The 22704-nt window shown below is 42.9% G+C and overlaps 1 protein-coding gene across 7 annotated transcripts in view; it reads left to right on the forward strand.

The window, feature by feature from the left end:
- Positions 1 to 12797: 12797 nt before the first annotated feature.
- Positions 12798 to 22704, forward strand: part of ARHGAP19 (Rho GTPase activating protein 19) — a 59869-nt gene continuing 49962 nt past the window's right edge. For 2 of the 7 annotated variants that reach the window (XM_044753082.2, XM_044753084.2), the window contains exon 1: positions 12798 to 12917. In XM_044753082.2, the coding sequence (XP_044609017.1) occupies positions 12862 to 12917 (56 nt within the window). In that variant the 5' untranslated portion in view covers positions 12798 to 12861. Of the gene's footprint in view, positions 13198 to 16872; positions 17479 to 19347; positions 19463 to 22704 lie in introns of those variants that run through there. The other 5 variants (XM_044753090.2, XM_070485844.1, XM_044753094.2 and 2 more) reach the window with 5 other exon arrangements.

Genomic DNA, 22704 nt, shown 5'->3' on the forward strand with positions numbered 1-22704 from the left:
TCCTGGTTTGTTGAGTGTTTTTTATCATGAAAAGGTCATCCCCTCATTTTATTTATTTATTTCTTAGTTGAAACATATTTGGCATATAACATTGTGTAAATTTAAGGCATCCCCTTGTTTTAAATCATTGTTCATTTGAGAGTATGATCAAGGCAGCCATTTATGAGCTAAAATATTCTCAACCTAATTATTTAAAAATTTAAGATGAAAATAATTAGTAGAACTTTGCAATTTGTGTTTTTATTCTTTGGCTCAAAATTTGTAAGTCTCATACATCATTGTGAGCATGAAAAATGGTACAACCACTTTGGGGAAAGTTCTGGCAATTCCTTACAAAACTAAACATACACCCATCCTATAATACAGTTCCAATCCTAGATATTTACCCAAGAGAAATAAAAGCAGAGGTCCACCTCAAGGCCTTTAGCAGATGATCATAGCAGCTTTGTCATAAAAGCTGTAAACTGGAAACAGCTCAAGTGTTTATCAACAGGTGAATGGATAAGCTATGGCATATTCATATGATGATGACGACAGATACTCTTCAACAACAAAAAGGACTGGAGTATTGCCACATGCAGTAACATGGATGAATCTCAAAAACAGAATGTCAAGTCAGAGAAGCCAGACGGAAAAGAGCACCTACCATATGATTCTGCTTATATGAAGTTCCAGAACAGGCAAAATCAATTTATGTGGGGAAAAAAATCAGAAGACTGATTGCCTTTGGAGAGAGTGGAGTGGGATGAGGGTAAGGGCTGACTTAGAAGAGGCTTGAAGGAACTTTAGGAGGTGGTGGTACTGTTCTTTATCTTGATATCTTCATTTGGATTTCTTAGGTGTGTGCACATATTAAAACTCATTGAATTGGGGTTAGCCTGGTGGTGTAGCGGTTAACTTTGAGTGCTCTGCTTCAGCAGCCCGGGGTTCACTGGTTCAGATCGCGGGTGCAGACCTATGCACTGCTCATCAGGCCATGCTGTGGCAGGTGTCCCACATGTAAAATAGAGGAAGATGGGCACAGATGTTAGCTCAGGGCTAATCTTCCTCACACACTCAAAAAACCTCATTCAGTTGTACACTTAGATTTCATTGTATGTAAGTTTTACATGAAAAGAAAAAACTATAAACAAATATTGAATTCTGGTTAAGAGACATGCTATGAATTTACGAATGAACTGTACTTGATACCAAATCTCTTAATCTCAAATTCATGTGCCCAGCGTGCAGTAAGCCAATCATTGAGACATCAGTGCTTAGAGTTGGAGAAAGGTTTAATCAAATTGGCCAAAATGAGAAGCTGGGAGGATAGGTTCTCTCAAATCTGCCTTGTTTTGTTTTTTTCTCCCCAAAGCCCCAGGACATAGTTGTATATTCTAGTTGTAAGTCCTTCTAGTTCTCCTGTGTGAGCTGCTGACACAGCATGGCTACTGAAAGACCAATGGTGTGGTTCCGCACCCAGGAACTGAACCCAGGACACCAAAGTGGAGCATGCTAAAGTTTAACCACTGGGGCATCAGGGCTGGCTCTAAATCTGCCTTAATAAGAGAAGAAAGCAGGCATTTTATAGAGCTAAGAGGCTTGGCAGGAGGAGTTTCAGAGAAACAAAGGGGTAATCTTGTTTCTTTCCCTCCAGATAAGCCCTTGGGCAATCTGACTTCTGGGCATCAAGGTGTAGCTGGAGGCTGGTTATCTGGTGATGTAAGTTTCTTGAAGGCATTCTCTTTCTTCTGTAAAACAAGCTCATAAATCCTTGTGACCCTTGAGTCATCTCTAAAGTTAAACAAGAAAACAGCAAATTGACAAGATTAACTTCTTTTAATCTATGTGTGTGTGGGGACCCAGGTCAAAAGGTCTTATTGAATATTTTCAGTAACCCTCAGGTACCTGGCTTCATACTGATGTTTGCAATTTATTTTCAAGTACACAAAAATGTGAGATGGATAATATATTAATAGAAGGATGATTAAGACAAGTAGATATATGATAAAGCATGTATAGTAAGATACTATTGTTACTGTATGACCCAGCAATTCCACACCTAGGTATATACCTGAGAGAATTGAAAACACATGTTCACACAAAAATTTGTACACAAATGTTCATAGCTGTGTTATTCATAACAGCCAAAAAGTGGAACAACTCAACTGTCTGCCAGTTGATGAATGGAAGAAAAAAATGCAGTCTGGTCATACAATGGAATATTATTCACCATAGAAAGGAATGAAGAACTGATACATGCTACAACATGGATGAACCTTGAAGACATCATGCTAAACGAAAGAAACCAGACACGAGAGGCCACGTATTGTATGATTCCATTTATATGAAAGGTCCAGAATAGACAAATCTATAGAGACAGAAAGTAAATTAGTGGTTGCTAGAAGATAGGAGAAGAGGGGAATTAAGACTAACTGCTAATGGGTAGGGAGTTTCTTTTGGGGTGATGGAAATGTTCTGGAATTGTTACTGAACCAGGTTCATTTCTGACGTCCCCAGAAAGCCAATCACTGAGATGATGAGATTGCAGCAGAGAGAGGGTTTAATCACAAGGCAGTCAAGCGAGGAAGCAGGAGAACAAGAGTCTCAAATCTGCCTCCTAGAAAATGGGGGCTCAGGGATACCTATGGGGTAGGGAGGCAAGGCGGTGTGAAGTGTGGAGATAGATGACTGGAGCTGAGGAGAGGTGAGGTAATTGATGATCTGTGCAAGTGTAATCAAACTTCATGCTTCTTCATAGGACACACGTTCACAAAATGGCCACATTAGCATGATCTGAGGGTGGAGAATTTAGCCTCTTGATGTCAAAAGGTCACTTATGGGGCATCTGCATGGGCCCAGTTGATGGCTTGGTGGTCTCAACTTGCCTGGACTGGACAAGGGGTCCTAATTCCTGAAAAACAGCTCAAACATCCCTTACCATGGTGACCCAGGCGCCAGTGAGATGTTATCTATAGGAACCTAGTGGGAGTTGGTTAGTATATTGCCTAAGCAGCACAATGGGTGAATGAACAAGTAAAAGCTATAATCAGTAATTGCAAAAAAGAAAAACACTTTAGTTACTAGCTACCTAATCAACCATGGCTAATTGTTTACCAGTTTCAGAATTAGATAGCGGTGAAGTTCTCACACCATAGTGAATATACTAAAAACCACTTACGTGTACGCTTTCAAATTCACTTTGAAGTGAAGCTTATGTTGTGTGAAGTATATCTCCATTTTTTAAATGTTAAAAACCACCCGTGGTAGAACCCAGGTAGACTCTAGGTGCTGGGTAATAGGGTGTTCACTGTCAAATTCTTTCCATTTTGTTGTTTGAAAATTGTCAGAATAAAATGTTAGAAAAAATAAGCCACAGAAAAGGGGTGATTCATTTTACGGCTTCCTTTAGAACTGCCCAGGGCACAGGGGACTCAGAGAGGAAGTGTACCCCCTGCTGGCAGGTTGCCTCTTGCCCTACAGGCGCATTGCCTAGCCTCGTCCTGCAGTGTTGGAACGGTGTAGACAGTCGGCTGCGGTTCACTAACTTCTTGCCCTCTGTGGAGGACTTCAAGCTGCAGGTCAGGAATAAGGCTTGACCCTGTTTTAGAGACCAGCAGCAGCCCTGAGTGATGGGCCTCGGAAGCAGCGAGGCAGACACAGGCTCGCCCCTTTCCCAGGCCCTTTGTTGCCTCCCAGCGCCCAGACTCGGAGCCTCTTGGAGCTGGGCTGGTTGGGAGGAGGGACCTGTACTGAGAGAATTTAAGACATTAGCGGATTCACACTGAGATGCAAAGAGGTGCTAATGAGATATTAAACAGCTCTCAGTGGACTAGCAGCTGAGGAAACTAGAAACCCAGAAGGCCCAAGGTGAAAATGTCTTGAGGCTGCTGATAGGGTGGGAAAGATAACCAGCCCCAGGGTAAACAGGGTGCTAGGAAGAGCTGGGGCTGTACTTCCACAGTGAAGCCGGGTAGACGGCTTGGGGCTAACACTGATGCAGCTGTGTGGAATATTCTGCCACTTATAAAAGTAGAAAGGACTCAGGTTGGCGAGGAGGTTCAGAGGGATGCAGCCCCAGAGGTGGATTCCTGAGTAGTGTACTGAGTCCCCCCACTGTCCCCAATCTGTGAATGTGACCTTATTTGGAAATAGGGTCTTTGCAGATATAATCAAGTTAAGGCGAGGTCAAGTTGGATTAGGGTGGGCCCTAATGCAGTGAAAAGAGGGAAATTTGGACACAGAGACACACGGGAGAAGGCCATGTGTTGACAGAAGCAGAGATTGGAGTGATGCTGTCACACACCATGGAACACCAAGGATTGCCAGCAATCACAGGAGACTAAGAGAGAGCGTGGAACAGCTTCTCCCTCTGAGTCTCCAAGAAGGAACCCACTGTGGCTAACTGACACCTTGATCTCAGACTCCTGGCCTCCAAAACTGTGAGAGAATCGATCTGGTTGTTTTAAGGCACCCAGCAATCCGAGGAAACTGATGCAAGTAGTTTTGAGCAGTTGTTTAAAATGTATAAGCCATGGAGAAATTTATTAAAGGTTCTGGGGTAGTTCTGAGAATCGTTGGAAAAACTGAAGAGCTGAGAGCCTCTCTGATGGATGTCGAGTTGTGCTGGGCCCAGCCAGATCTACCATTAGAACAGGAATAAAAAATGAAGAGATGGAAAGACAAGGGGCCCACAAACCCCTCATTGTATGTTGATCATAAGTAAAAAATGGCCATGTGGGGAATATATCTCCGCAGAGACTATCGGGATGACCCCGCATAGACGGATGCAGCCAGCGCTCCCATTTTGGTTCTGCAGAAATAACTGCACCCCTCCTTGCCAAACGGATGGCAGTGGGAATGGAAAAGTAGCTCAGACTTGCAGAGTGATTGGCTGTGGGCGTTATGGGAAGACGTCTCGGATCTGCAGAGGCTTCATGCCTGCATGCATGAGACGGCAGTGGTATGGACAGAACTGGGAATCAGGAGACACATGGTTGGGTGGCATAATTCAGTATTTTTTTTTAATTCTAGTTTTATTTATTTGAATAGATAATACAGCCACATGGTTCAAAATTTTAAAGGTCAGAATGTGTGAAATGAAAGTCCTTCCCCATCCCTGTTCCCAGCCACCCAAGTCCCCTCCCTGGAGGCAAACTGTCCTATCATTTCTTGTGTATTGTTTTCAAAGATATTTTATGCATTTACATATATGTATTTTGTATTCGGCCTCCTTCCGTCAGACAGACAGTAGCTAGAACAGAGGCTGCTGTTGCCTCCAGTCACCATTCTCCCCTTCAATAAACCCCATGTTGTAGCAAGACCAGAGCCACAGGACCACATCTCTTGGCTTCTCTTGCAGCTAGATGGGGCCATGTGATGGAGGTCTGGCCAAGGAGATGGAAGTGGGAAGTGTGGTGTGGTCCTTTTGGAAAGTCTCCCTGTTAGGAAGGGGCCAAGTTCTTCTCTTTTTGTGTCATCTCCTTGCCCGGAGTTTGGACGTGATAGTTAGAGCTCCAGCAGCCGTACAGAACTAGGAAAGAGCAGTGAATCTGAAGGAATCTCAAACCATGTCTGAAGACACAAAGACAGGCCTGGACTGTCTCCCTTGGATCTCTTTCGTGTGAGAAAGAAATAACATTCTATCTTGTTGAAGCCAGTTGGGTACTTTTTAAAGACAAGGCTAATATAATCAGAAAATCTGCAAAGTTGGTTTGGTGAGCAAGGCCAGTCAGGCAGGCCTGTGAGAAGCGCTCAGATCAGGAAACGAAGCAGATAATAATAGTAACTACCACATTTTTTTAAAAACAGTTTGATTGAGATATAATTTACATACTGTAAAATTCACCCAATAAAAATGTAAATTCACTGGTTTTGGTATATTTGAGTTGCGCAACTGTCACCATAATCTAATTTTAGAACATTTGCATCGCGCCAAAAAGAACCTTGTCCCTGTTAGCTATACTGAGCATTTACTCTGTGCCTGGCACCCTGAAAAGTGCTTTACAGATAGATATTATTACCTTTAGTCTTCAATAACCTCTGAGTTTGGTATTCTTATCCCCTTTTCATGGATAAGAAAACCAAGGTCCGGAGATAAGAAAACATGCCCAAGATTACACAAACTACCAGGATTCAAACTCACTATGGTTGATGCAAAGCCTGCCCTTCTCAAACCACCACCCAGATGCTGTTGCCTGGGCTTTGCAATCTGGTTTTTTAACTGCCCAGTTCTCATTCCCCAAGGCCTGTTGATTCTTTCCTTCAGAGTCTCTCCCAGTGGTCAAGGCCTATTTTTGGTCCCATTGCCGATGGCCTTCACGTTTCCTTGGCTGGACTCATGCAGCTTGTGTCTGGGTCCTAGCCTCTTTCCCTTTAATCCTCTCTTCTGGCAGATCAGCTTCCTCATGCTCAACCCTCCTCAGGTTATCCTTTCCCCCACATTAGGTCCACACTGCCTCTGGAGTAAAACCCTCAGCTCCTTAACACAGTATCCACAACTCTCAGAGGCCTGGTCCTGGTCCACTCTTCCAACCGTACCTTGTCCTCCGCCCCCGCAGAAGCCCTTTGCTCCTGTCAGATTGGGCCCTTGCCAGCTTTGGAATACAGCTCACAGGTTCCTGTCTCTCCATATTTAGTCCTGTTCTTTGTGCAGAGAACGCCCACCCCAAATCTCCACCCATCTCAACCTTACTCAGTCTAGCTGCAAACCTCCATGAAGCTGTCTCTGCTGTCCCTCCTAGGCTGTGGTTCCTCCCCGCCTCTGCCCTCCCAACCCATTCTGTTTCCCTGCTTGAGCTCTTACTGCAGACTTGCTGTCTGGAGTTACTTGGGCTAGACTGTAAGATTCTTGAGTCCAGAGGGTCCTCTGATTGGTCAGGCCAGAGTTGTTTGCCCACCCCTATGGCCAGAGATAGGGTCAGAGCTACCCAAAATGTACAGACTGAGGATGGGAGAGCAGAGGACCCCTAAAGAGATGCTGGGTGCATCAAAACATAACCTGTGTCCAGTACAGGCGGGATGTCATTTTTCTTAAGGCCGAGTAACCTCATTGTTTCACTTATTCTTTGATTTGGTTAATTCGTTTGTTCCTTTATTCACTCAACAAATAGTTGGGTAAGCAAAACCAAATATAGTCCGTAACCCATAGAGCCTACAGTCCAGGGAGAGAAGCCAGCACTAATCAAGCAAGCATAGGAACCACTCTAGACGTGTAGCAAACGGGAACAGTAATCTGAGACACAGTGATGGAGTCCCCAGAAGGTTTTCATGTTTCCTAGTCCAAATGACCACGCAAAATTATTTTAATGGGCGACAAGCCTTTTATTTCATGATTAGAGATGGTCCTTTAAATTCACGTGTCCCAGAAGAGGAACCTTTGGATTTAATTCACAGGGAAGTATGAATGAATGAGCAAGGCCTCTCTCTTCCTATATCCTTGAATGAGGATGGATCCTATGGGTGGGGATGACTGAAGAGGTATGGGTCTGGAGGGCTGAGGGACAATGGCCTTTTCTTTCTGATTTTGAATGAGGGAATCTTTGACATTGACTCTGAAGGCTCCTGTCTACAGGACAGAGAGGGAGGGGAAGCCTTGGGGCCTTTCCTGACCTTTACCCTACTTCCTAACAGCCCTGGAGACTTATGTGTAAAATTTCTCTCCACACCAAACAACCTCCAGGAGAACGGATTATAGTGGCAGAAAAAAAGGACCCATCCAGGCTCAGCTCACATGACCATGGAGATAACACTCAACACAGCAGGTTTGTAAACTATCAGCCCATTCCTGAACATCAGATATATGTTACTGCTTTGAAACTCACCTTCAGCACCGGGGGCCTCCTGACCTGACGTCTGGGCTGTTTTTGATCAGAAGGCTGAGAGATTCCAATTCAAAATTATTTGGTGGGTTCGCAGGCCTTCTTGTTCACCCTGCAAGACTCAGGACCACCCCATGCCTCCCTCAGACCTGCCCCCCACGCCAGGCCTGGCTGTTCAGGGCACCTTCAGGCTTTTGGGTTTGGTCCTTGCTTCTGCTGTGGCCCAGACAGCAGGGCCCCCTTGCCTTCTGGCTACAGTCTGAGCTTGTCGAGGGTAGGATTCATAGCTCATTCAACTCTGTGGCCCCAGCACTGAGCTCAGTGCCTGACAGATGGTGAATCCCAGTTGCAAGTGCTCGGTGACTGCATGTCTCCAGTCTTCTCTGCCAGTCTCTTGCCAGTGACCTGGCTCTTTCCAAGCTTGTTCTCTTGGCTGGGGAAAATGACCTGCAGAGTTTTCCCTCTGGAGTTCTACGCTTCATTCGGTCATGTTCAGCTCCACAGAATTGGTTCCTCTTCCCTTCGCCTCACTGAGGATTCCACAGTGAAGCTGAAGGCAGTTTTCTTTTTTTGGCATGTGGAATAATGAAATGTTAGTCTTTGGTGTATCTGAAGGAGACTGAAGGGTTAAGGTTTGCCCCAGCCCAGAATACATAGGTGCCCAAGGAAGAAAAAACTGGGAATGATTTGTAGCACATATTTGTCTTTTAATCTTTCCCCCTCTTGGGGGAATTCCCTACTGGGAGAGCTTTGGTGGGAGACAGGGAAGAAGGGTGGAGGCACCCGACCTAGGCCCAGGCAATCAGACCTTCTCACCCATGACTCTTCCTCCCCAGGGAGTCATGCAGGGACCCAAGCACAGATGGGGACTCAGTGGGGCGTGACTGTGCTGAGAGTCAGGTGGCACTGAATGGTGTGACGCTGGCTGGGTTTCGGCTCCCTAACCCCCTTACTTCCTGCCAGTTCTTCAACCTGGAATCCTTCAGACAAAGCCAGTTTCTGTTATGTTAGCCAAAGTCAGTTTCCAGTGCTTGCAACGCAGATTGACATAAACCTAAATGTGCAACTGAAAGGGATCTTTAAATAAACCAGGGAATATCTGTAACGTGGAATACTACACAGCAGTTCAAAAGAGTAATGGCAGATCTATGTGTCCTGACATAGAAAGATCTCCAAGGCGCACATATAAGGACAGTGTGTACACTATATCACCATTTATCTCAAAATTAAAAGGAATTACTTCTCCATGTATGTGTGTGTTACCATTAGAATGAAATGCCACAAGAGAGGGACTTTCTTTTGTTCACACTTATGTCTCCAGGCCTAGAACAGTGCCAGGCACATAGTAGGCATGCAATAAATATTTGTTGAATGAATGTCTTATATAGAAAAAGATCTGGAAGGACACATATCAAACTGAAAACAGAGCCTTAGTGGAGGGACTAGAATGCGGGGGTGTTCGACAAAGGAGATTTTATTTGTATTATTTGAATTTTTTTTATAAGGAGAATGTCTTCATGTATTACTTGTGTAATTAAAAAATATAAAAAGAAAAAAGCTGAATATTAATACGTGATGAGAAAGCCATTAAAATGATGATTTCAAAGACTATCATAACAAATACAAGTTAGCTGGCAAAGAAAGGGGGAAAGCATGAGTATCCGAGGTGGGTATACGATATTTTGTGGGGTTCTTGGCCCTTTTGACAGAACAGACAATTAAATTTTTAGTCTTTTTTTTTTTAGATGTTCAGTAAGTACCCTTACCCCATCCCTAACCAGGCTCAATATTGATGCAAGGCCCAGAAGTGCTTATTCTGCACATGATACTTTTATATTTTGATGCGGGCATCAGAATGTCCTGCTTTAATTTAGGCAGAGGGAAGAGCAAGAACAAAAGCGGAAAAGAGAAAGATGCATCCGGGGACTGCAAGTCACTTGCATTTTTGGAAGGTGAGGTTAGAGGTGGGGGTGTGGGGAGGACGGTGTTGGGACAGGGGTCATGGGCAGATCCTCCTTCTTTCTCTTCCATCTTCTTCCTTCTTCTGCTTTCCTCCCAACTTCCCTTCCTCTCTTTTCCCCCTCCATTGAGGCTAGGGCCTAGAAACACAAAGATGACTGACACCACTTCTGCCCCCAAAGCTCAAAGTCTGTTGGGGTAGGTAGGTGGATTTGCAGTGACATTTGTGGCCAACTCACGTCCATGCCCTTGCTCTTAAACCATTCTTTAGAGCCCTGGCCTTCTTCCCTTCTCCACACCTCTGAATCCCTAGGAGTCTGTTCTCTCCTTTGCTGTTTAGTCCTCCGTGATTCTAAACTGACTTCTGCTGTATGTGACTTACGTGTGTGCATTTTGTCTCCTCAAGTCTCTCGTAAACTCCTTGAGGGCCCGGGGCCACTTTTCTGCGACCTTTTGTCCAGCCAGGCTGTTGGAAACAAGATGACTTTCTGAACTTTTGTGAATTCCTGCTGTACAGCCATGCTTATCGCCAGGCTGGCAATCAGTCCCTGGGTGGAGTAGGGATGATTTCAGGGGAGCCGTGACACCTGTGCAGAAGCAGGTGCGCAGGCTTGTCAGCTGGGGGTACTTTTACAGCATTCGGCAATGATACTTGCTTTTAATCAGAAGTCACAGGGGGACAGTTGGTTTTGAGGAGAAACACTCCCCTCTCCAGAGTAACTGATTAAACTGTAACTACAAGTGTAATGTGTGGTCCTTATCACACAGCAGTGGAGATAGAAGTGGTATCTGAGAAGGGGGAGGTCAGCATTCTTAATATTCATCATATCACCTTAATGTTTATCTCGTCTTGGTATGTGCCAGACGCTGTGCTGCTAAGCAGCTTTTCAGAGATTATCTCGTCTCATCTTCACAATACCTCTCTGAGAATTATTATTATTTTTTTTAAAGATTTTTTATTTTTTTAATTTATTTTTAATTTATTTTTTTAAATTGTTTTCCTTTTTCTCCCCAAAGCCCCCCAGTACATAGTTGTATATTCTTCGTTGTGGGTCCTTCTAGTTGTGGCATGTGGGACGCCGCCTCAGCGTGGTTTGATGAGCAGTGCCATGTCCGCGCCCAGGATTCGAACCAACGAAACCCTGGGCCGCCTGCAGTGGAGTGCGCGAACTTAACCACTCGGCCACAGGGCCGGGCCCTGAGAATTATTATTAGCCTCCTTTTACAGAAGAGGAAACAGAATCAGACAGGTAAGTAACTGGTCTGGGGTCACACACCTAGAAGTGATGGTGCCAGGATTTGAACCTAGGCTTACCGACTCCAGAACCCATGCTCTTAATTACTCGGCTGTATTTCCCCTCAAATTATGGATTTTATATAAAAATGTGATCAAAACAGATGAACCAGAAATATAGTTGTATGGTGCTCCTCCTAGTTGTAGTGGTAATATTTTAAAGTTTTGAACATTTCTTCTATATGAAAGCATCAATTTAATTCAATCTGTCAGTCAGTCCATGTGCTGGGTGTCATGGGGTCAGCAAAAAAATCTTGTTCATACTTTGGGGAAAAGGCAAAATTTTAGCCTTGGGTTCTCTGCTTTGCATATATAGCAGTTATACAGCCCGGATTTTCCAAGGCTGGCTGGGGCTCGATGAAAAATTCCACTGATACATATTTGTTGAATTTTATTTCTTTTCATGTCTTTGCTGAATAAAAATTTGTTAAACATAAAACTAAATTCAATTTTATTTTGACACTTTAATCAAACTTTTCTAATCATATGAATTCAATTAAAATAATCTATTAGAACATGTGATTCAGTTTTTGATTTGGATAATATAGTCTGAGGACTTGTTTATTCATTGTTCACAAAATATTTATTGCAAAGGCCATTATGTGCCAGATGCCACGGGGAGCAAAATAGATGTAGTCTCTGCCCACGTGTGGCAGGAAGTCTGGTTGGGAACCCTCACATGAAACAAATGGTCACATGAACAACTATATGATTATTCTAAGTTGTGATAGGAGCTCTGAAGGAAGAGTAGAGAGTGAGATGTGAAAGTTTAGTAGGGGAACTGATTTATATTGTGGGGGCCATGGAAGGCATCTGCATCAATGACGTTTAAGCTGAGATCTACAAGATAATAAAGTGAAAAATGGGCCAACCCAGGAAAAGCAACACGTGCAAAGCCTCTGAGGCAGGGAAGAGTTTGTTGAGAAACTGAAACGTGGGTAGAGCTTAGTGAAAGAGAAAGAGAGCCCTGGGAGAACCTCAGGTGAAAGTCTATCAGAAAGAACAACAGAAAAAATATCCCTAGAAAAATCCAGCATAGAAAAACAAGACGGAGAAATGTTAATGCTTGAAGTTTACAATGTACTCCCACCTGTTGCCTCAGTTGATCTTTATCAGAAGTCCCTGAGGCAGGGAGGGCGAGCGTAATTACAATTATTTCGCGATCATTGAGGAATAAAGCTCAGCCAAAGTTAGGCAGCTTTTGATTTCAAGATTCAGACCAGAGGGGGAAACTCTGTCGGTTCTCTTGGAAGCCGGAAGGGAGCGGGTGGAAGGAAGAAGACGTGACCCACCGCTATGCTGTGTGACCGTCTGAAGAAAGCAGCCCGTGAATGAACATTTAATAGCAAGTACTTCTTGGTTGCCACTCCGTACCAACTCTCCTAGATATGTCTCTGTGACAAGACAGAAAACGATCTTGCATTTTAGAGGGTGACTCTTAAAGCTACTTTCAAATTCGACAGATCTGTAATTCTGAGATTTACCCATCAGGACAAAATCTTAGCGTAGGCTGGGGGTTTCTGACTTGAACCTCAAAGTCGGTGGAATCCGAAAGGTTAACCAAAATGAGAAACTACAACTCCCGGCAGGCCTCGGGGCTGGGTCTCTCGCCCCGCCCCGCCACTTTTCTTTTCCGCTAGGTCTGTGGTCACCAATGACGGTTAGTTATTTGAATAGACCAATAAGATCAGGTTTGGGCGGGGCAGTCAAGCTGTCCAATCGCATGGAAGAACGGGAAACACCTTGGCCAATCCAAAGGCGTGGGGGCGGGGCCTGAAGGGGGGCGGTGAAAGAAGTTTGCTGACTAAGATGGCGACTGAGGCGCAGAGTGAAGGGGAGGTGCCAGCCCGCGAATCCGGCCGGAGGTGAGCCGAGTTCTTGGTCCAGCTGCCTAGGAAACGAGGCCGAGGGCTGGTCACACTGATGCCTTTCTCCCGGGTCGGTGACTCAGCGGGGCTGGTCTCTGTCGCTTCCTTCCACGGCGTTGCGCAGCCTGCGGGGGCTCGGGCGCGGCGGTCCGCAGGGTCGCTGGGCTGCGCTTGCTCCAGCCGATGCCAGTGGGAGGGCCGTCTGCGGCGTGGGCTGCTAACTGACCCTCGGCGGTGGCAGCGCTTGCTTGCCTTTGTGCCGAGACTCACTTTCATGGTGAGGAAACTCAAGTCCAGAGCCGTTAAGCGAATTCCCCAGCGACACACAGCTGAGGGAGAACGCTGCTGTCAGGACCTTTTAATCGGCTCCGGGGCAGTTTATGTGGTTAAGTAGGAGCAAGGATTTGAGCGTCAGTTAGAAGTGGGTTTGAGTCTTTGGGCTAATATTTTTTAAAAAATTTATTTTTGGGGGTAAGAATACTTAACGTGAGATCTACGCTCCAAATTTTTGAGTGTACGATGTAGCATTGTTGACTGTAGGTACAGTGTTGTACCGCAGATCGCAAGGGCTTATCTCCTTAACTGAAACTTTAGTTAGTTAGTTAGTTAGTTAGCAGCTCCCCATGCCGCCTGCCCCCAGGCAGCACATTCACTCTTCATTTCTGTGAGTTTGTTTGAGACGCTTCATGTAAGTGGAATCATGCAGTGTTTGTCCTTCTGTAACTGGCTTATTTCACTCTGCATAATGTCCTCACGGTTCATCCATGGTGGAGCATTTGTCAGAATTTCCTTTTTAAGGCTGAATAATACTCCATGCAATGTATATACCATCTTTTGCTTATCTATCATATGCCCATGGACATTTAGGTTGTTTTCGCATCTTGGCTATTTTTCTTTTGTTTGTTTTTTTTTTTTATGCGGAAAATTGGCGGTGAGCTTAACACCTGTGGCAATCTTCCTCTTTTTTTTCTTTTTTGCTTGAGGAAGATTGTCGCTGAGCTAACATTTGTGCCAGTCTTCCTCTGTTTTGCATGTGGGATGCCACCACAGCATGGCTTGATGAGCGGTGTGTCGGTTTGTGCTGGGGATCCTGACTGCCAACCCTTGGCCACCAAAGTGGAGTGCACAAACTTTACCACTATGCCACCAGGCTGACCCCTTGGCTATTGGTAATCGTGCCTCTGTGAAGAATGTGGGAGTGCTAATATCTCTTTGGGATCCTGATTTCAATACTTTTGGATAAACACCCAGAAGTGGGATTGCTGGACCATATGGTAGTTCTATTTTTAATTTTTTGAGGAACCTCCCTACTGTTTTCCATAGCAACTGCACCATTTTGCATTCCCACCAGCAGTGCACAAAGGTACCAATTTCTCCACATCCTTACCAACACTTGTTGTCTCTTGTTGTTTTGGTAATAGCCACCCTGACAGGTGTGAGGTGACATCTCATTGTGATCAGGAACAAGGCAAGGATGCCTCTTGCCACGTCTGTTCAACATAGTGCTGGAAGTCCTAGCCAGGACAGTGAGGCAAGAAAAGGAAATTAAAGGCATCTAAATAGGAAAAGAAGTAGTAAAATTGTCCCTGTTTGCAGACAGCATGATCTTATATCTAGAAAACCTTAAAGACTCTAACAAAAAAACTGTTAGAGCTAATGAACAAATTTAGCAAAGTTGCAGGATACAGAATCAACATATAAAAATCAGTTGCATTTCTATATGCTAACAATGAACTATCTGGAAAGAAAACTAGGAAAACAATCTCATTTTATTATTTTTTTAATCGCTTTTTCTCCCCAAATTCCCCCCAGCACATAGTTGTATATTTGGGTTGTATGTCCTTCTAGTCGTGGCATGTGGGACGCTGCCTCAGCATGGCCCGATGAGTGGTGCCATGTCCGCGCCCAGGATCGGAACTGGCGAAACCCTGGTTCACTGAAGCAGAGAGCACGAACTTAACCACTTGGCCATCAGGCTGGCCCCATAATCCCATTTTCAATTGCACCAAAAAGTAAAAATCCTCGGGCCAATTTTTAAACCTCTCTCAGCTTCGGTTTCTTCCTCAGTGAGTGGACATGATGTCTATTCCAGAGAATGTCAGGGTTAAATTGGACAGTCCTTTTAAAGCTCTTAGCATTGAGACTAGCAGATAATAACCACTCAGTACATGATAGATTTTCTTTTTCCTAGTAGAACAACTAAAGAACAGGTCAGAAGAATCTACAGTGTAGGAAATCGTTACATGGTTTCTACAGATCGTTCTCCTAAGCAGGCACACCGAAATTTAGCAATTCCCAGAAAGAATTTCCAGGTGGGCCTGCCCCAGCCTTGAGACCATAGTTGTCTGGATTGATCCCATATGTACATTAGAATTTAGTAGAGTGAGCTTATTTACACTGCCTCAGTAAACCAGTAAAACACTTCGGTTTCGTGTCTCCTGGTGCCGTTTGTACTGACTAGGAGATTCCAAGTCTTGGGAAGCTGGGTTTATGAGCAGACGCCAGACTCCTTCCCTAGCCGAGATGGCTGTGGTTGAATGTGTTATTTAGTATTTTATAGGGAAGAGTTTTCCACTCTTAGAGCTGCCTGTGAATGGGTTGACCATTTTTGCCCAGAAACTGTAGATGATAAATTTGATCAGCTCATCCCTCATCCTGCTCTCAAATCTTGAATTGTGATGAAAACTTGAAACCAAAATACTGTTCTGTGGCGGGAGGCGGGAGTAGGCTGAATTCCTTCAAGGAATGTTGCCAATTGAATTTAAATTTTGGGTGATAGTGTTAGTTACATAATCAACAGGTATTCACAGAATCTTGTCTGAACCTGGACCTGTTTCATCAATTCTGTATTGTAACAGCAGTCGGGTTGCTGTAAGGCTTGTTGAGGGCAGGATAGGTGTATGTTTTTAGTATTACATATTCCTGATGCTTAGCTTTGTGTAGGTGGTCAATAAGGAATGAAGGTCTTTGTCATTTCTAAGACATACATTGCCTTGTGGTGATAAACAGAATAAAGATTCTTTTTTTTTTTGGCGGAGTGGGGAAGATTTGCCCTGAGCTAACATCCATGCCCACCTTCCTCTACTTTATATGTGGGAGGCCTGCGACAGCGTGGCTTGATGAGCAGTGTATAGGTCCACACCCGGGATCTGAACTGGTGAACCCCAGGCCACTGAAGTGGAATGAGTGATTTTAAGCAGTACACCACTGGGCTGGCCTCCAGATTCTTTTTTGCCTTGCACATGTTAACCTTTCTAATGTTCTGTTGGTGGTATGGCCCCTTGTATTCCATAAAGAAGAGGCAAGAATTGTCTGATTTGCACAGATCAATACATATTTATGTTTGAATGGAGAATATGTGATCATCTGTTTGGAACTGCCTAGCTTTCTTTTTCTTCTTCATTATTTTAAGCCTGCTCCTAATAATTAGAAATGCTTTAAATTGTTTTAATCCAAGAATCGAATAAGAAGAAAATTGCTCTGCCTGAAAGGAATTCTCAGGTTGTGTTTTGACCTGTTGATGGTAAACACCCTCTCCCCTCGATTTCTGGCCTTTATCGAGTAGACTGATGCTTTAAAATTTATCTCATTTCTCTTGTGATACCTTCAAGTTACTCTTAAGTGGACAGTTCTAGAGGAGAATCCATTAGTAGGCGCTAGCCACTCTACCAATAGTAGTATAAAAATAAGAGTGACTCTCGAGAGAAAAAGCAAATGCAGGAAAGGAAGTAGAGCCACCTCCCCACATGATTGGCAGGAGGGAAGTACAGCTCAGTACTTGTTGAATTGGGAAGAGACATAAAAACGAAGTGCTGACTACTATTAGATGAAGAGGGGAAATGGATAACAGAGTCACAGGCTTTTTAACCTCAATATTCCCTGGAAAAAAACCTGCTGTGAACCAGAAAAAGCAGATGGGCTCATAAAGGGGCGGAGGCAGGCAGAGCAGGCCGTGGTAGTGGTAGCACTTCTGAAAAGCTGGTGACAGTTAATATGCCAGCAGTGTCCACGCTGTGGGGCCGGGCCTGTGCCCGGAACTTAGGAACAGCGGGGAGCTTCGGAACAGACTGCTTACATCCCATTTTGGAAATGTTTTTGGAGAATAAGGAAGGTGCCTGAAGATGGGGAAGCAGTCCTGTATCCTGCTAATTTACAGACACCTTAGAATCTGGGATATTGGTGATTAAAACAAGACTTCCTGAGGCTTTTTTTGTTCTATTATTCTTTTTTTAATAAGACCGCAGTGTGGCCCTTCAAGAAGAGTGATAGATGGAAACTTTATTGATCTTAGGAAGTCTTGTCTGCTCTTTCATGCACAAGTGGGAAAACGTGGTTTAAATATCTGAATCCAGGTTTGTCTTCGTGCTGTCAAATTCTGCTTGAAGGGTAACGAGTAGATTTTTCAAGGGTGTTTCTTGAATCTGGATTTTTTTATTTTACATTTTTACCAATTATTTGGCTTAGAGAGTTTGATGATTATATTTGTGGATGAGTCCAGTCTTGGTGGAAGGAGAGGGGAAGAAGAAAATAGAATTTTAAAATTAATCTGTATAAACTGGTAAGTGACTTGCCTTTCTTTGCCTCTAACCTTAGGTTGTAAAGAAGGAAGTTGCTGGTTGGTTGTGTGGAAGGTCCTCAGGGAATGTCAGTTTTTCTTTGTTGTTATTGCAAGTCCAGAAACTTTTTTACACATTAGGTGGGTTTGGGGGCACGGACTCCATTTGGGCTCATAAGAAGCCAATTGATAAATTCAGATTTGGTAATTTGCTTGAAGAATATACCAGGTATGTATGTCAGCTTGCCCCATTTTATCCTTGAGAGAGACACATTACAGTTGAGTAGATTATTGTTTGTTTGTTTTTAATCAGCACTTTTTTCCTGAAGATACCCTTTGGTATCTTTTTTAGTTCACCCTTGAGTGAACCCTCTTAACTATACATTAATTAACTGTCTTTCAGGATGGGTTATCTCTGGAAATGTCAGAGCCCGTCTATTTTGTGCTGATGTTTTGCTAGTTTTCTCTGATAAATCAGGGTTCACTAGGACACAGAAACTATACAGTAATTTGAACAAAGAATGTTTAATATAAAGGGTTCTTAACTATACAGGGGTTTGAAGTAACGAGGGATTGGCTAGTGAGAACTAAAGAGATCTCTAGAGAATGTACAAATAGTAGATGTTAGAATCAGTTGTACAGTGTGTATATATATATATATATCAAATCATCACGTTGTACACTTATCTTACAATTTTATTTGCCAATTATACCTTGATAAAGCTGAAAAAATAAAAAAGACTCCACTGTAATCTGTAGGGGTGAGATAGAACGTGTGAGGAAGAGGTCCCTAGGGCAGAGATCCAGACCTTGTTGGAGAAGGCGTGGCCATGGCTCACTGAATGGCAGAGAAGTTGCTGTGGAGGAACTTGTTGGAAATTCACCTTCTGGAACCTACTAGAAATCCACCTTTTTGCGTACTGGAGAAAGCTGTTCCTAGGGAGGTGCCCTGAGGGGAAGCTCCTGGCTTGTGGGTGCTGCTAACTGCCGTATACTGCAGGAGCCTATCCTTGGAGAAGCTGCCTTGCTGCTGGCGCTGCGTGTTGGAGAAGCTGTGCAGGCTGCAGGAGCTTGCCTAGAGGAGCACCTGGAACCGGAGCCCTGCCTCCTGCAGTCCTTCCAGTGTTCTTTGTTAATAATGCTGAACATCGGGCCAGCTGGAAAAGGAGATATATTTAAAGGCTCCGGCTCCATTTTTGCAGAGTAGACGATGATGAGTGAGAGGCAATAAATTGATAACTGGCACATGTGGAGAATCATCTTATCTCCAAGTCCTGTGCTTCCCTTGCGTCAGCACTTCCTAAATCTATTCTGTAGAAAAATATGAGGTGGTCTGTAGAATCTGGATAAATGAGGATGGACAGAAACAAATCAGAGAGTACCAGAAAGTGATTGGTGGTTAAATTTGCACTGACACACTTATTTGTGTGTAAGCTTGTAAAAGTCTATATGCATTCCAAATGGAATGACAGTTTCCTGGAATGAAGAATCTGAAGCAAAACTGTTAAATTATACTTAATAACTATTGTTTATCTGTATTTTATTTTTTTTTGAGACATGCTGGTATTTAAGGTATATAGTGTTACCTTATTGATCTTTATAGTTTCACACTTGCAAAGCTCCCAGAGGGTATATAGTTTATTGATACTTTCCCCTCAATTCAAGCAGTACCTGTCTTTGAGCAAGCTACTTTCACATTTCTTTCTCTCTCTCTCTTTTTTTTTTTTTGGTGAGGAAGACTGGCCCTGAGCTAATACTTGTTGCCGATCTTCCTCTTTTTGCTTGAGGAAGATTGTTGCTGAGCTAACATCTGTGCCCATCTTCTTCCTCTATTTTGTATGTGGGATGCCGCCACAGCATTGCTTGATGAGTGGTGTAGGTCTGTACCTTGGATCTGAACCCACAAACCCGGGCTGCCAAAGTGGAGCGCACTGAACTTAACCACTATGCCACCGGTTGGCACCATATTTCTCTATCTTTTTACATGGTATGTAATTATATGAGCTTTTAGAAATTTGTATTTGTAATCTTGAAATATACGTAATTTAAAAAGAGTAATTACACTTCTGCCAAGGTCTAATATACAGTAATACTTTTTGGTCTTATTCTAGGATATTGCACATGAATCTTTTGAAAAAGGATAGTTTCCGGTTATAATTATCAGTTAGGATAATACCCTCTTATCTTGAATTTAGATTTAATAGCAGCATCAGTTATTTGGTATAACACAGCGTTAAGCTTGGAAGTTAAAATTTTTTTTTAAAGAATCTTTGAATAATATGGAACAATGGAAACAGCTGAAATGAGCTGAGCTGAAGAACCAAAGTCTGCATTCTGTGTGCTGCGACTGGTGCATTTGGCTGAACAGAAGTTCACATTTGTAAGAAAAACCAAGGCTGGCTTATGAAAAACTAAGAAGCATGGGAAAAATGGTATGGAAGGGAGATGCACGAGCGAGAAGACAAAAATTAAAAAAAGAAAAATATGGAGAAGAGAGGGTGACTTTCTAGTAGAGGCTGCGAGCCACAGCTGCAGGGGTAGGCTTTGGAGGCAGTGTGATGACGAGCTAGCGAGAAGTGATCCTGGAGAACAGACGTCCCAAGAAGGAGGTCGGGAGGAAGAACACCCGAGGTGACCGCTCTGTCTTCTGAAGGTGTGGGTAGGGAAGGGAGGGCTCAGATCCATGCCAGAGGTGGACAGTTTTACACATTTATATTTGTTAGGATTCTTTCAGTTATATGTGACAGAAACTTGAACTGGCTTAAGCAAAAAGAGATGTTATTGATGGGCTCAAGAAACTGGGAAATCCAGGGAGAGATACGCATGGCTTAATCTGTTTTGAAAATCGCAGATCTCAAACAGCGTCACTAGGCATCTGCCTGTGGCTCTCTCAGACCTGATTTCCTCTGTATTTGCTTCATAAGAAGGCAGGTGCTTCACAAAGGTGGCAGTGATGGACTACCAGCAGCTTCAGTCTTACAGTCCATCCATTTAGCAATCTTAGCATCTAGCAAGAATCTTGAATTGAGACTTTTTGTCCTGGTTTGATTTGGGACCCTTTGCCTGAAGCAGTGGGGATAGAATGTTTCAATATTAATCCTGGGTCATATGCTCGCGCTTGGTGTCCAGGGAGTAGGGTTAACCCACCAAACCATATAGGTTAAAAGATGGGAAGAGGTTCTTGCCCCAAAGAAAATAGGGCTGCTATTACCAGAGAAAGGAGGAAAACAGATTTGGGTAGAACAAACACCAGGTGTCTGCTACACTGTCTCCTGACTCCCCGGTACACCCCCCTTTGTTTAAGGTTATGTTTTGAAAAGGGCTTGCCTCTAATGTGTAGAGAAAACATTTTATGTTTCCTAAAAAACCAACCAAACAGGAAAAGCCCCCTTATTTAAGAACTACTTATCTTCTTTTCTTTTTCACTGTCCAAACCCTGCTTGTCTTTAAGGCCTACCTCAAATCTCAACTCTTGTATATGGGTGAGTTTCTCTTCTACTTCTGATTTCTCAGAGCTTTTATTGTCTGTACCTGCACATGGCAGTTAATGATCTTGCATCATCTTTTGTGTTATGGTCTTTAGCAACTACTTAAAAAGCTTGTAGGAAAACCGTGTTCTTTTCTGTAATTAAGAATAGAACTAGAGGCTGGCGCCGTGGCTGAGTGGTTAAGTTTGTGCGCTCTGCTTTGGTGGCCCAGGGTTTCGCCAGTTTAGATCCCAGGTGAGGACATGGCACCGCTCATCAAGCCATGCTGGGGCGGTGTCCCACATAGCACAACCAGAGGCACTCACAGCTAGAATATACAACTATGTACTGGGGGGCTTTGGGGAAAAGGAAAAAAAAGAAGAGATGCAGTGGGCGAAAAAAAGAATAATTGTGTCAGATGCTCACAGGTTTGTGATCTATGTTATAAATATTCAAATATAGAGTGGTTCAATGACAGTGCATTTTATAATGGGAAATGTGTTAGTATCAAATTCATACCTGTAGCACTGTATAAAACCTTAGCTTTTAAGATAATAAGATGAAAACATAATAAATAACAATATTGGTTACCAAATTAAATAGACGTGATTTGCCAAGCTGAACTATTACCTGAAAGCTAGACACCAGTTTTTTGTTACTGCAGGAATGAAACAGTTACAACCACAGAAAAATTCAGTCTCCTGCCAGCTGAGTTTAGTTATGGTGTAGTATTAACCGTTGAGCTTTTGAAAAATTAATACACAATTAAAATATTGTTTATATTCACAAATGTGAACATGACATGCTTCCTTTAAAGGCATACAGATCAGTTTCAAATAAATTTAATTAACTTTGGGCTTTATTTCTTTTGCTTACTGGCCAGAGTGAATTACATAGCATAAAACTAATTTCTTGGGACTCAGTAAGATTACAGAAGATATAATAATGATCTGAGCCAATCTATAACAGATAAACTTTCCTTCAATTTAATGGAAAATGTTGTCCAACGTACCATATGAAGTTACATCCACTTCAAAAATAGTCCTAATTATATGATCCCACTTTTTTTTTCTTTTCATTTTTCACCATAGAAAATTAAAACGTTTTGGTTGATCTTTGTCCAAGTTTCTGAAATGTGTTGTAATGAAGAAATAAAACCTTGTTTGACATGCTTTAAAATAATGTCATCTGATTAGAGATAAGGGTGTCTCAGCTGGGTTCTAACAGTATCAATAAAAAGAAAAAAAGAATTCATGAATGAAATGTAGAAATCACATAGTTCTTAATATTAAATTTGTAATTGCATGCCACTATAATGACAGCTACTTTTGCTATATATGTTTTAATTATACCTTTGGGGAGGGGGAAACCTCATTAATTTAGAAACTATAACTAAAGAATGACATTGGGATTATATAATGAAAAAGTTCACTTGTTTTCATTTCATGCTGAACAGAATTATAAAAATAAAATGAAGTAAGTAGTAACAAGGAAAATAAAGAAAAACTTACCAAATAGCAGGAAACTAAGAATTAAGGGGAGATCAGAAATCAAGAAAGTATACAGTAATATTATTTAGTAACATTATATTGACATTATCATTAAATATTTTCTGCTATCCAAGAAAGTCCTTTATACTTTAATGGGAGATCACTACGTGCGCTTTAAGCAGCCCTTTGAAGTATGGCTAGCTTTTGTATACTTAAGTCTATTTATCAGCTTTCTCAATTTTGGAATCCCTACAATCCCTGCGTTGGTTGCA

This window comes from Equus asinus, chromosome 2 (genome assembly GCF_041296235.1).
Source record: "Equus asinus isolate D_3611 breed Donkey chromosome 2, EquAss-T2T_v2, whole genome shotgun sequence".
Classification (NCBI taxonomy): Eukaryota; Metazoa; Chordata; class Mammalia; order Perissodactyla; family Equidae; genus Equus; species Equus asinus.